Genomic DNA, 14757 nt, shown 5'->3' with positions numbered 1-14757 from the left:
GCAAATGTTTGATGCATATTGCACCACGGGCACGGACTCTGCTCCGGTGCTCAGTACTAGTATAATTTTCGTGATTACCTAGTATATTACACCAAGCGCATTACAACACTCTTTTGCATGCACATGTTTGATGCATATTGCACCATGCACATGTTTGATGCATATTGCACCACGGGCAGGGCGGCTACTCTGATGCTCCGTATTAGTATAATTGTGTCTATCTCTTTCATCACATGATTGATTTATTGAGAAACTTTGTCAATGGACCCACCAAAATACTTTGCTCTGACTCATTCATGCACCATAGAGCCTTATATTGAGATTCACATTTAGCACTATATAGCAAGCGAAATAGTCAAAAATGTCATTTCTTGGAGTTGCTGATGACAGTATGAACACCTTCAGTCGCAAGCATATACAAACTTAATATAAATATTCACACATCCAGCCACATATATTCCCTAAAGTCACGAGAAAGAATTACAAATTACACAAAATTATATACCAAGTGTTTGCAATAATATTTTTTTTTTTTCCACTGTGACAAATATATATATTTTTTTCAAATTGATCCATTATTTGAATACAATAGTAAGGGAAAAAAAAAAAGAGGAAAAAGAGAGAAAATCCAAGACAACTTTCCATACATATGAAACAAATCAAAGAGAGTGTTTATACACAAAGAAAGAGAATACAAATTCCCTCATTTCTTTTTTCCAAAGTCTCTTTTCAATTATTTGTTTTCTGGGTTCTTCCCAAATATTTTAAATATAAAAAAAAGGAAGAAAAAAAAAAAAAACCCCGCAATTTACCTGTGCGTCGCCGTTTCATTGTTATGTATACTTGAAATTTTGGGACACCAATTAATACATGCAAACTCTGTTTTTCTCATCCTCGTCATGAGATCATCAGATTCAGAGTGGACAAACCACCCTTTTACTCGGTACGGCAATGAGTCGACTGGCTCTGGGAGCGGTGAGTCCAAACACGTCGTTCATGTCGAGCTCACTGGGTTTCATCCCATCAGGCAACTCCCACGTAAAACAGTGGAGCAAATGCCCCACCGCCAACTCCAGCGAGTACAACCCGAGCTGCATGCCCGGGCACGACCTCCGACCGGACCCGAACGGAATGAACTCGAAGTTGCTCCCCTTAAAGTCCGGCACACCTTCTTTCAAAAACCTAGAGGGCTTGAAGGACTCGGCGTCCTCCCACGAGTCCTTGTCACGCCCGATGGCCCACGAGTTGATCATAACGCGTGACTTTTTAGGGATGTGGTAGCCGGCCACCTCCGCGTCCTCCGCCGTCTCGTGGAGGAGCAGTGGAATCGGAGGGTGGAGCCGCAGTGTTTCTTTAAGTGCACATTTTAGGTAAGTCAACTTCTCAAAGTCTCCCTCTTCAGGTCGGCGATCAAGACCCACCACGTCAGCAAGTTCTTGTTGGACCCTCTTTAGCTCCTCTGGGTTCCTCATTAGCTCTGCCATGGCCCACTCTATCGCCGATGCCACCGTCTCTGTCCCGCCAAACATAACATCCTGCATGCAACACGTGTCAATCAATTAGTTCATTTATTTAGTTTAGTAAATTAGTGATATGTTGCGTTGTTAGAATGTGAATCTGATTCGTAATCAATTCAAAATAATATTATCTGATAGAAACTTACAGTCTAACAACATAATACGTAAACATTTTCAGATTTTTCCAAATTAATTGTGTTTTTATATGGTATAGAAGGCGCAATAATTTACCATGATGATGGCCTTGATGTTATCTCTAGTAAGGTTGATGGCGTTTTGCAAATTGTCGTCAGACTCATTTACTTTGGCTTCATCACTGTAAAAAGCCAACAATTCATCGACCATATCAGTTTCACCGCCATTCGATCCCTCACTCTTCTTCTTCTTCTGTATGTGGTCGTCTATGATGCTGTCGATAAATCTATCCAACGACTGACGAGCCCTAGCCAGCCTGTTGTTGAGCCCCTGAGGGTCAACCCAACCAAGGCAAGGAAGAAAATCCGCAATATTAAAAGCCCCGAACAACTTCGAAAATTCCTGCAATATCCCAATAAACTCATCCTGCCCTTCCTCCGAGCTCGTCCCGAAGGCCGCCCGATAAATAATATTCTTCGTCAACGAAAAAACCAGCTCCCCGATATTCACAGCCGAACCGGCCTGAACCGCCACGGTACGGACCGCCGTGTCCACCTCGTCCCTCACGGCGTCCCAGGACTCTGCGCGCTTCCGGCTGAAGAGCTTCATCACGCAGAGCTTACGCATCTGGCGCCAAAAGGGACCGTAGTGGGCGAAAGCCATGTCAGCGCGGTCGTAGGTGAGGTAGCTGATGGCGATGGTGGCGGGGCGGTTGGAGAAGATGTTGTCCTGGACTTGGAGGACCTGGCGAGCCACGTCAGGGTTTGAAATGCCTACCATGTGGAGGAACCCCATGCGGAGGTGGAAGATGCCGCCATATTGCTTGGCCAGTTTGGCAAGGCCTCGGTGGGTTATTTGGTCCATCATCAGCATGTTGCCGATGATGGGGAGGCCTGTGGGGCCCGGTGGGTAGGGGGAGCGTCTTCGGGACCGGTATAGGAAGACTAGGCCGGAGAGGAAGAGGAATGGGATGATGAAGAAGGGTGTCATGGGTTGTAGGGGTTGCAAGGCTTGGAGAAGAGAATCCATGTGGCTTGTGTTTTTTGGGTGCGTAGAGTAGTTTGGTGTTGTGTGCAACTCAAAATGTTGCTAAGTTGGATGAGATATTATGGGGCCTTTTATATACAAAGTTTGTGTGCTGCTGTTGAATTTAGTCACGCGATTTAGGATTTAGAATTTAAATGAATTGAATAAATTGAAAAGGGTTTGTCTTTTATTTTTGTTTTAATAATATTTTATGTTTTGTGGTATGGATGGAAGTTGGACTATTGTCTCTGAATGAGTAAACGTAAAACCAGAAGACTGTGGGAAAAGACTGGGAGATATGGATTTCTAAACTGCTTTGACGTATAGATACGTACTGACATTCCTTCTTTATAAACGGTGATGAGGGATATTATCTGCTATGTGTACATGAGTTTAGTTCAATTAGTCAAAGCGGTATAAAGGCATTCTTCGCCTCTTTGCAGCCGACTTCGATTCGATATAAAATAAAATATAAAATAAACAAACAAAAAAGAGAGTAGGTAGCTTTTAATTTATTTTTGCTAAAATTGCTTTAATTTGACTTTGTCTGAAGTAAAGCAATTGAATACTTCTAGAATTAATGAAATTAACAGAGAAAAAAAAATATTATGAAGCTTCCGTATATGATTGAAAAGTATCATTTTTCTTTTTTATTTAAAGAATAAGAAGGTTGAAATAACTTTGTTTTAAGAACATTTTTTATTGAAAGTGACGATAATATATTAAATTCACACGCATATTATACGAATGATAGGACTTGAAGTCAAGACTTTTAGAGAGAGAGAGAGAGATGTATAATTAAGTTAATTGCAAGCAGTTAGTTAGCAGAATTTAAATTGGTTATCTCAATTTCCTGCAATTGAGTAACTATATTGTAACTTGCAAGAAATGAACTCAACTTTTGCAAATATGTATCACACTTATAAAAGAACAAGCAAGCTCAATAATAAATGGTGTGCACGAATTTGAACAAATTTTAAATGAATGTTCCGAAAAGTTCTACCATGGCTGCAAGACAAAAAACATATGCTGCAATTGTGGACTTTCCTCGAACTAGTCACACTTAACATTTGGGTCCAGTATACTTTGTTTGATTCACAAAATTAATCAGGAAAAACACTTCATGATGGCATGCCTCATTCATCTTCTTTTTTTTAGTAGTAAGTACTAAGTCCCTTTCTAATGTGCTAGATTTTGTTGGCAGAAATTTTGTTATAAACGGTACTTAAAAATACATCCATCTTAACCGTATCTTATCATTTAATATTTTTAAGCCAAAAAATAGTGACCCGGATAGGTACATATTTAACTAAATAATTTATTGAAATTTTATCCCTTGAATTTTAATTCAAATTGATGGTGCTTAGAAAACAAACCGAGCTTGTTTTGGGAGTTTCTATTTGTCTTTAGGGTTAAAGCTAGCACAGCTAGCTGGCCACCTAATTCTTTATTCAACGCGAATGATGATTCATTAGTGTATAGCAAAGTGTATGTTTGAGGCTTCACATAACAATTGGTCAGTCTGTCCGTGTGAAAGGTGAAAGATTTGATGCAGGACCTTATACATTTCAAGTAGCTGTCGAGGTTTAGACATTCGAGCAATTGACTGTTTCATCTCACCATTTCAACCTCTTTTTTCTCTTCCAAATATTTTATGGAAATGCAATGTGTTAAATGGTGTTGTGTTTAGTTAATATACTTCAAAACTAAGATAAGATTACAGGATTAGGAGCTAAGTAGCTAGATTGCGTGTTTTAGCATCATGATAACATCATCATTATTTTAATAATTAATTCAATGCCTGTGGCCTGTGCCCTGTGGGATTTGATTTGATATTTTCCCACTCGTTCATTTTCATCAAATAATATATTCATTTCATTCATCCATTAGCAGTGTGAATCGCGCTGTGGAAAACCTCAGAGCACCCAAAACCATGCCTCATTAGTTGATAAATCATGGCCCATTTTGAGATGTCTAAATCATTATGACTTAAATCCCCCAAAAATGATAAGTTTAGATGTGCTAGTGGACCACCACTTCAGGCCAAAAAACTCATCCGTATTTCCGGCCTAGTGATCAATGTTTACCTTTCTAAATCAGACATACATCAAGTTCTAAATCAGACCCCGGATAGTAGAAACTAAAAAGTAAAACGACTGCCTCACATAATTAAGCTAAGTATCGGTCAACATCTTCAACTGCCACTTGTAAACATCCGCATTCTTGATCTTGCCATATACGAATACGACACGTATCATCATAACGTGTTACGAAATTAAATTTTAATGTACGTTATCAATTACAGCAACAAAACAAATCATATCATAGAAAATCCAACACAATTTTAACTCTTTGGCAATTATAGCCCCTTAAAAATTGAATAGAATATTAACTATACCATGGGACATTTCCAAAAGGGATTGTCGTGCATAACGGGTTACATATGCACATATTTCTGATTTAGTGTGAAAGCTCGTCATGTTAATTTGCCTCTAATTATGATTTGTGAAAGATAAGTTATACTTAACAACCGCCCAAATTAATGATGAAATCTGATTGCTTCTTATTGCTCGAAGAGAGACACAAAAATTCTTTTGGTTTACCTAAAATTTAAGACGAACAAAAAGTATATGATTAATATTTAAGATATGCTGGGTTTGTCAAAGATGCATACATGTATATTGTATAACTTGTATTGACCAAAAACCACAAATGATCCTTGTAGTTTACGGTAATCGGTAGCCATCGTGGTTTAATTTTGTAAATTTAATTTGTTATCATTTTTTATCGTATGTTCAGTTTTCGTCAATTTGAATAACTTGTACGTCAAAAGCCTACACTCTCTCCGAAACGTCACTGAATCAAGAGGGGGTGGTAGCTAGTTTGGCCGGGAAGTTTGAATTGTAGTAGGAGAGAGAGAGAGGATAGCCAGAAGATTGATCATCAAAGGGAACAGTCTTTTTTGACAAAAGATATGTCTTAGTTTTGGCTCACAGTGCACATCATTTTATTTCATTGAATTAATTATTTTTTGTTTTTTTGGACGAAAACAGTGAATTAATTCTGTGTCAAGACAGACTATAAACTGTTTACTTTTGCAATTTTACTATAACTTTCTTTTTTTTTGTACGTATTTTCCTTCCTTTCTCTTGGCATTCTGATTAGACAGAACATTTTTCACACGATTTGAACTTCGAAAACAAAACCCAGTGCAAACTCTTCTGGAAATTCGTAGAACTTGATAGAAACAGAGAGAGACATTTCATTTTCATCTTCCTGAGACCTAGCAAACGTGATGTCATTGTAGAATATGACTAGTAACCATGCATGCACCCGTGATACACATATGAGTAGCACATGACCATTAATGTAAAGATATATGATTATCCATTACTTAATGGAATTGAGTTCAATAATTTTAAATATGTTTCTAGTTAGCTAGTTCACATATCTTAATAAAGCTTACTTGGATTATAAGTAAAATGACATTAACCCCACAAAAAACAAAAACAAAAATCAGTAAGTCTGAAAGCTTCACTCGACACTTCCATCTTAACTGACATACAACTTTATTTCGTAAACAAAAAACAAAAAGCAATCAGTAAGTTTGAAGTTCGAAATACAATTGTTGTATGAAAAAACATAAAAAAATTATACCAATTGCAAGTACGTAGCTGTCAGGAATCTAATAAAGCAGAGGCAGTTCATGTGGTTGGGTGGTGGGGGGAGAGGAGGGTAAGTGCATGAAGCTTCCAAAGTTTTCCAGTTTTTCAAATAAAATCAATACAAGGACTTTTGCTGCTGTGTTTGCTTATTTTGAGCCAACGAATTACCAAAATCATCTCATCGAATTAAATGAGACTCCCAGTTTGAGGGAGATGGAAGCAGCTTGGTTTATCACAACGCAAAACTGCTTGATGTGTCTTCCTTCCTGCAATCCCACCACAGATGAGCAATAATTAGGTAAGCCATTCACATCATTCCTGTCTTAATCAACACACACTCGCAGTTTCATCTTTGTCAATTATCAAGATGGGCAACACCTATTTTGATCTTATTGGAATCTGACGAAAACGACATCGTCCATGAAAAGATTTCACCCCGGCAATTGAAAGTGTGAAAAACCAACACAAAACAATGGACTGTCTTTTAATTGTGGCTGTATTCAAAAAAAGAAAATTTTAAATTAAAAAAAATCTAGAAGCTCCCTTGTGACATGGTTCATATGGCTATATATAGCCGGACAATTTCTTACTTCATGTTTAGTCATTGTGACCTCACCATCAATCTTCCTCCATTTCATGTCAATCTTTTTACTTCTCTTGTTGCATAATGCTCTCATCACCATGATGGATCCATTCGCTTGTGCTGCTGCCAAAAGCTGTTTCATCTCATGTTTGAATTTTTTTTATTTTATTTTAATTTTTTGCCTTTTTAATCATACAATTGTTGATGAGTGAGTGGTATATACTAGTGGTGGGAACATGTCACATTTCAGATAACATTGTTTTTTGGATTTTCTCTTTCACTTCCTGAAAAACAAACCTCAAATCTTCAATTTGCTGGAGCACACAAGTACAAAACTTGGTGGGAAACACCCACAATTTAATTTCATTAGGGTCCACATATATATAGTTATTCTCTTATTCAGATGTCCCACGTTATTATCGTGCGAATATCATTGTAAATAAGGAGAAAAGCAGGGAGGAGTAGTGAAAAGTACACGCCCTAAAACGTACACCTCAACTTATAATTTCAAATCATTTTTCTTGTCAGGGGACTTTTTCCCATTTGTGCTTGAATTTTGTCAAGGTGAAGAAAATTTAGGCCAAAAGTTTCGGCCATTAAAGGCATGCAGTAACTCGCTGCTGCTGTTGTTGCTTATGTTATGTATGCATGACATGTTGTGGACGCGTTTGTTTGTTTTTTGTGTTAATTATTATCTGCAAATAAATGGTCGGTTTTTTTGACATATGAAGTCCATGATCTCGTGTTTGACGTGTTCATATGAGAGTAAGTGCGGTGTTTTGACGACCATGAATTGTTTGTTGGGTGGTTTGGCATTTTGCAGAGTTAGGTGTTTGCACAATTCAGATTAATTCCAGAACACAAAGCTTGGAGTGGACCTGACCCCCGCGGTCATGCAACAATACCTATATGGAAATTTCTATGCTAAATCCATCTGATTACCGAACAAAACATGTTTAATTAATTAATCAACAAATTAAGTGATGGTGATTGTTGAAACAGAGAGGTCAAGAACCCTTCTGTGGGTTTTTTTTCTTTTGTTTCTTAATTGGTTTTGCGTCTCCAATGGAAATTTGAAACGGTCTCAGCAAGATCACCAAGTTCCACTAACTGAGATTTATCGCAATAAAAAAACACAAAGGGGAGGATGATGTTCACTTCTTTTATTAGTTTCAGAAAGAAAATTGTGGAGTTGATGTGGAAGTTTGCAATATAATCTTAATATAAAACTACAATGCTTTTGATTTGGTCAGACTGTATACTTGGGTGAGTTTTCTTTCCTCTAGATGTGAAACCAGATTAACACTTTATGACAATCTGATAGGTCAAGTAATAAGATGATGGGTTCCGTAAATGGCTAAACAAAAGTGAAACAAACGAGAACATAAGCATATCTGTCACGTGTAAACATTGCTAGTTTGGGAAGAAAACTAGGGAAGGGGGATGGAAAGTGAGGACAAAATCTAACATCACCAATTGAACTGGTGAGAATTGTTCAATTTTGGAGTCTTTATCTCTTTGAGAATTGATGTGAGGACAAATGTAACACTTCCTTTACTTTTGTTTTTGTTTTTCAGCATCCAAAGTTCAGAGGCCAGAAATCAAGCTCGAACTCGAGATTAAGGTTTCGATACTTAGGGTTAGGACTCAAACCCAAGGTTGATGTACAGTTTTAGGCCTATAATTTGAGGTTTGAAGCTCGATGTCTAGTTAGGACTTAAGTCTCAGATTTAGGGCAGAATTCTAAGTCTCTCGTCTCCTAGGTCTGAAGTTTGAAACGTATATAGTGAAACTGCACCATTGATACTCCATTCTAACTTTTCTTAAGGATTATATTAAACTCACATCTTCAAAACTTTATTTGAAAAGAACCTACCAAATGCTTTTGTTTTTTAAGTGAAAAAATGTTACTATGTCCTAGTTTTACCATGAGGTGTATTGGGCTGTCTCATGCTGATCACAAAACTACTTAAATAGCTTTGGGCCACCAGAACATTGGACCAGGCCCTGTAACTTTCTACCGATCAATAATTGTTCGAATTCAAATTCAGTCCACCATCAAACTTGGATCGTTTTGTAATCTGCCACATCCATGGACCAAACCCAACTCTCAACTTTCTTCTTGTGAGTAGTCCGAATGCATAGACAAAAAGTTCGAGACCAAAAGAAAAAGAAGGCATAGCTTAAAGAAATGGCAACTTCATCGCATGGAAAAATAATGGCATGCACCCACAACTATTGGGGGACCTTATGTGGATTGCACTAATCAACATCTCCACCACAGACCTGGAGCCATTATAAACATATATATATACTAGACAGCACCACCACCACCCTCCCCTCTTCTCTCCTTGTCCTTCCATTCTTTTTTCACGTGGCCACCACTTGTATTCTCATTCCATCGTGAAGCCAAAGGAACCTCAAACTCTCGTCCACCCACTTGTGAATTATTTAGTTTATGTGGAAGGAAGCACAGCTGAAACAACTTAGTCCTTTAAAGTCCGCATTGCTTTTGCTCAAAGAAGAAAACCTAAATTCTGTTTATTTTGACTTGTTACCCTCTTAATGAATCAAGCAAGTTTAATTAGCACGATAAAGTACACACTAATCGAATTTGTGTTGCAAAGGATTCATTAGTGTTCGAGTCCTAACATCCGTGTGTTACCGTATAGTGTATGTGAGTTTAGCATGTTATCACTCATTTCAATAATAAAAAATCAAATTTGTATTAATTAATCTAAGGACAGAGATTCGAACGTGCCTGACAGATAAACAAGTTGCTTACAGAGGACCAACTGGAAGCTTTTCAGTATGCTAATATACAACGAAAGTGGTGGGGGGCTTGGGATACAAACAAAACAAAGATGGGTATCTTATATAGAGTTAACCAGAGTGATGGAAATAAGAGACTTTGGCTTTTATAAAAAAGGAAAAGCGTGCAGAGGTCACGCCAATAATAAAAAGTGGGGACAAATTGCAAATTGCGCAACAAGTCATCAAATATGATATCTCACTACTACTCTATGTATGTATTATCTCTTTTGCAGCCTTTGGGAGGGGTTAGGGTTTGCTACTTATTGGAAGTTAGTTATAGTGGGAGCTGCATTGCCAATTGCAAGTACAATATATTCTATTCGAAGAGTATAAAGAGGTTGGGGATGACTTGGGTTTTTGCATTGATCTCAAGTTCATGAGGCAGAAGATGGAGATTAAGGGCAGAGTGTTTGGAGTTTGTTTAGGTCTTGCTGTTTTTTTGAGCATGTGTTTGGTTGATGGGCTCGAAGATTCTGATGCAATAGATGGTGGCATTAATGCTGGGTTTAATAATGCCACTGCTGCTGCTATCCCCAAGCTGACTGCTTCATCTGATGAAGTTTTAGTCAAAAGCAATAACAATCAAAATGGAGGTGGAAATGGAGGAGGAGGTGGTGGTGGAGGAGGTGGAGGTGGAGGTGGAAATGGTGGTCAAGGTGGGGGAAGTGGTGGCGGAGCAGGTGGTGGGAATGGTGGAGCTAGTGGAGATGGAAGAGGTAAAGGAAAAGGTAGAGGCCACAAAAGAAAAGGAAATGGTAGAGGAAGAGGAAGAGGCAGCGGTGGTGGTGGTGGTGGAGGTGGTGGAGGTGGCGGAGGTGGAGGGAATGGCAAAGGCCATGGATGGGGTGGAGGAAGTGGTGGTGGTGGAGGAGGAGGTGGTGGGGCAGGAGGCGGTGGAAGTGGAGGAGGTGGTGGCGGCGGTGGTGGTGGTGGCGGTGGTCAAGGTGGAGGTTGGGGTTGGGGAGGAGGAGGAGGCAGTGGTGGCGGCAACAACAAGGGTTGTTGGGCTTGGGGATGTGGTGGCCATCCAAAAGCAATTGGAGGAGGGAAAGGCAGTCCTTAGAGCTAATGCAAGGTTTGGTGTTGACCATGCACATTGCATGAACAAACCAACCTTGTACAAGGGCGCAAGAAATTGGACCAGTTTCCACATTTATTTGGATTGTATTGCTTTTACTTTCTGAGCAAACTTTTGCCTCTTTTAAGATCAATATTTCTTTACACTGAGAATGTGATGAAAATGCCATAAAAGATACCCTAGCTAGTAGTAGTAGGAAACTTTTAGTGAGTGGTGTGTATGTTGTGTTGAAGAGTTATTGGTGATTTGCCAAACACCTACCTATGCGATGCGAGAGAAGAAGCTACGAATAAAAAGCTTGTCATTTTATGTGCCTCCATCTCATATGATACGATTCCTTCTCATGTTTGCTTTAATTTGCTCTTTTTCACTTTTAGTGGAGCAGCTAATGCTTGACCTTTTATGTTACAGATATTTCTTTGCACAATTGCACCCAAACTTTTCAGGGAGCTTCTGTAACGAGTGGTTATGTTGAGGGGTTATAATGAAGGATTTCAATCCAACAGTCCAATAATAACTATGCATTGAATCGAACGGTTATTAAGAACCTCATTCATTACCCCTCACAAAATCCCCTCATTCTAGCCTCATTGTAGCCTCCCTAAAATAGAGGAAATGTAGAAATGTAAAGATTGCATGGACAGGTCTTTAGACAGGCCTTTAGGGGAGTTAACTAGGGCTGGAGAGGCTGCCTTTTAGCAAATCTTACATCTTTCATCATGGGCCATTTGGCATTTTAAACTGCTAATATGAATGAATTGTGAGACTTATGAGGAAATCTGAAATGGGTTAGAATCACAAACAATCAATGGGCTGCAAGTGAAACTATAAGCCTTGCACCAATATAGATAATGTTTTTTTTTTATAGATGTCTGCTATGTTCTGTTGTCTAACGATTTATTAGCATTGTATATATAAATAAGTAAATTTAGCAATGTGTCATGTTTTGTCGTGTTCGTATTGTGTGAGATTATGTTCAACTCAAACCAGACACATTAACTTATCATGTCCAAATATATAAACCCAAATTCATTCACAAATTTTACGTGTTGTGTCGTGTTTAGCCCGAATACTTAATTTTTCATGCCTCTTCGTATCATGCATATCATTTTGTCAGGTCTACAAATAAGAATCAGATAAATATTCACATTGACTATCGAATTTGACAGGCAAACATTGCCTAGTAGCAATACTGAAACGAGGCCGAACGTGCTTTTTTCTTCTTGTCACATTAAAGCCTAGAGCTTGGGAGTTGTGTTGGAGACCAAATGCATATGCAGATTGCCAGATTCAAGTTATAATAAACACATGCTGGCCTTATAATAATCCTAGATGAACGATCAACTCAACAGAATTTAGACTTCTAATACTCAATAAACAAGCATGACTTGACAATTCCGATGATATTTTCTCATCAAATAATAACTAAATTCAATGGACCTCCATATTGACTTTACAAAATCAACTACAACAATTTTTAAACATATGATAGGATTCAATGATGTGTGGGAGTCGTTTGATGCAGCAATCTTAGTGGTCCTACAGCAAATTCCAGTGACTAAATCTTTACTTCTCTTCTACCCCAAACAAAATAGTTATGCCGGCTCAGTTTGCAAAGTCTATCGTTAGTCACTCCCATGTGCATGAAGGATTTTCAACTAAAATTCGTCCTCGTACACTTGGGCGATCAATATAGCAAAATTCATTTATGGAAATAACCCATATCTAGTTATCTGCGGTGCTAGCAAAAAAGGTGTACCACTTTGCTAGATTAGATAGACATCACAGCACACAAAATGAAATCAACTTGCATTTCGCAATCAAATTATTCGTTGAGGTAATTAAGTCTAAGAGCAAAAGAGTAAATACAGAGGGATTATTGGAGTGAACAGGACTCGCACATTATTGGATGGGGCTGGTAAGTTAAAACCCCTCCCATTTGAAAACGGGTATAAGTACAAGGATTTTACAAGGCAAGGGGTCAAAAGGCTGTTGATTCTTGAACAAACATTATGGTCAAAAAAGGTTGGGTGAGGTGGGTACAATCACTACTCACTAGCATGTGGGTGTTGAGGGAGAGAGATATCTTTTTTGCCTTTGGATTTTCCAAATGGAGGGCACGATCGAGGCAATCCATCCCACACAATATCACTACTCTTTTAAGTGAAAGGCCGGCCCAAAATGTTGACCACCTAATGTTTATGCAGAAATAAATATCTTAATTAACCTAATTTAACCACGCATCTGCATCGCCATCATCATCAACATCATTATTGTTGTTGATGGCCTTGGGGAGAAAAAACAATGCCAGAAATTTCTTTCTATTTTCTGAATGCGACACATTTTCTGTTATCAAAGGCATCAACTCGATTCAAAACCCTGTTGATTCTATCACTCTATGCGTTGGACTTGTGCCACACTTTTCTCAACACACATAATTTGATTATATAAAGTCCATTTTTATTTGATTAATGCACACTTTTTTTTTGCTTGACGAAGCGATATTTTAAACTACTCTAATGTACATAAAGACGAATTCAACTTGAGTACAACGATTTTATTCAACTGACCTAACCCATATTTTACGCATACTTCTTTTCTTTTGGGTTATGGCCGTATTTTTCTTTTCTTTTTTTTTTAACTTGGGAGATATGATAAAGGTTTTGTGGAAGGGAAGGGAAAGCTGAGAAAGTCAAATACCTGAGCAAATTCAAAGGCATGCAAGACCCACACAAGTGGACAAAGGCATCCCTTGTTAATGTTGCACTATTATGGACGTTGGAGAGAGTGGTTGGAACTGGTGGGAGATGGCCATCACGTAATTGCCACTCAACAATTATGGTAGGGCACCCAATTGCCATGGCATTTTGCCCACACTGGTAATTTCTTATGTGTTTAGGTTTTCTGTTAGCTTTGGTTTTGGTAGGAAGGAGGCCCCTAGGGGGGCCTGATTTTGAAATGCTCTTTCATTATTATGGCTACAACCAATGAAAGAAGCTAAAATTCTTGGCACTACTTATTTAGCTTCTTCCCTTCAAAAATCAATTTTTATAAATTATTTTATTTTATAAATATTAAATAGAAAAATCAATTCACAATGGGGGAGTAGTCGAACACCTGATAAGCCCTTGTAAAGTTTTCTAACTTTTCAATGTGGGACATTTTCACCTTCACATTGTCACATGTCTCGCACGTGTGATGAATTTTCAAGCCTAACACGTGGACAACACATATTTAGTGACATATAACGAACTCCATATGATACCATAAAGGAAGTTGAATTTCCACCCCAATATATTGTGTTTTCTTGTAAAGATGCGAGAACAAGAAAATACTTTATATTTGACTCTTGATAGTCATGTCTATGTTTGAGTACACGAATGTGTTTTTTTCTACTTGGAGCCTTGGAATCTTTTATTATTCAAATAATGAGATTGGGTTTTAATATTTATTTAGTTCAATTCCAACATTAAAAAATGTATTTTTTTTTTAAAAAAAAGTAAAATTAAGTTGCCCATTGTGCTATTGAATATACAACAATTAGTACAATCTTAGATTGCTCTTGCTGTCTAATTCGGCAAGCAGCAAGGTTTACAAAGTCAGAATAATAGAATGGAAGGGACTTGTATTTTGACTGAAGACAAATGTACAAGTTTTGTGCATAAATGTTGATATAATATTAGGGAGGTAACGACAAATGGCATCCGCATTTTAACTTAGCATTTCTATATGAATTGAATTCACATGGCATCATATTCCCGCCAGCAACAACGCAATTTCGAGGTCTATTTGAAAAATTCTCTGCAGTTTTACCCCACTCAACTCAACATATAATATATGTCAAACCTAATGCATCTCTTTCCTCTCTCTGTCACACTCTCTCTCTCTCTCTCTCTCTCTCTCTCTCTCTCTCTCTCTCTCTCACACACACAAACACCA

The 14757-nt window shown here is 38.1% G+C and overlaps 2 protein-coding genes across 2 annotated transcripts; one reads left to right on the top strand and one right to left on the bottom strand.

Annotated features, from left to right (window-relative positions):
- Positions 1-617: 617 nt before the first annotated feature.
- Positions 618-2748, bottom strand: LOC117635935 (cytochrome P450 84A1). The gene is made up of 2 exons (XM_034370327.1): positions 1749-2748; positions 618-1535 (listed from the first exon to the last, which is right to left on the bottom strand). The coding sequence occupies exons 1-2, from the start codon at positions 2679-2681 to the stop codon at positions 915-917; spliced, it is 1554 nt and encodes a 517-aa protein (XP_034226218.1). The 5' UTR covers positions 2682-2748; the 3' UTR covers positions 618-914.
- A 7380-nt stretch (positions 2749-10128) lies between these two features.
- LOC117635456 (putative glycine-rich cell wall structural protein 1) lies at positions 10129-10803 on the top strand. Its single transcript, XM_034369770.1, has 2 exons — positions 10129-10456; positions 10538-10803. The coding sequence occupies exons 1-2, from the start codon at positions 10129-10131 to the stop codon at positions 10801-10803; spliced, it is 594 nt and encodes a 197-aa protein (XP_034225661.1).
- The last annotated feature ends 3954 nt before the right edge of the window (positions 10804-14757 follow it).

The sequence above is a fragment of the Prunus dulcis genome, chromosome 7 (genome assembly GCF_902201215.1).
Source record: "Prunus dulcis chromosome 7, ALMONDv2, whole genome shotgun sequence".
NCBI classification, from domain to species: Eukaryota; Viridiplantae; Streptophyta; class Magnoliopsida; order Rosales; family Rosaceae; genus Prunus; species Prunus dulcis.
This window is presented reverse-complemented; position numbering and strand designations above follow the sequence as displayed.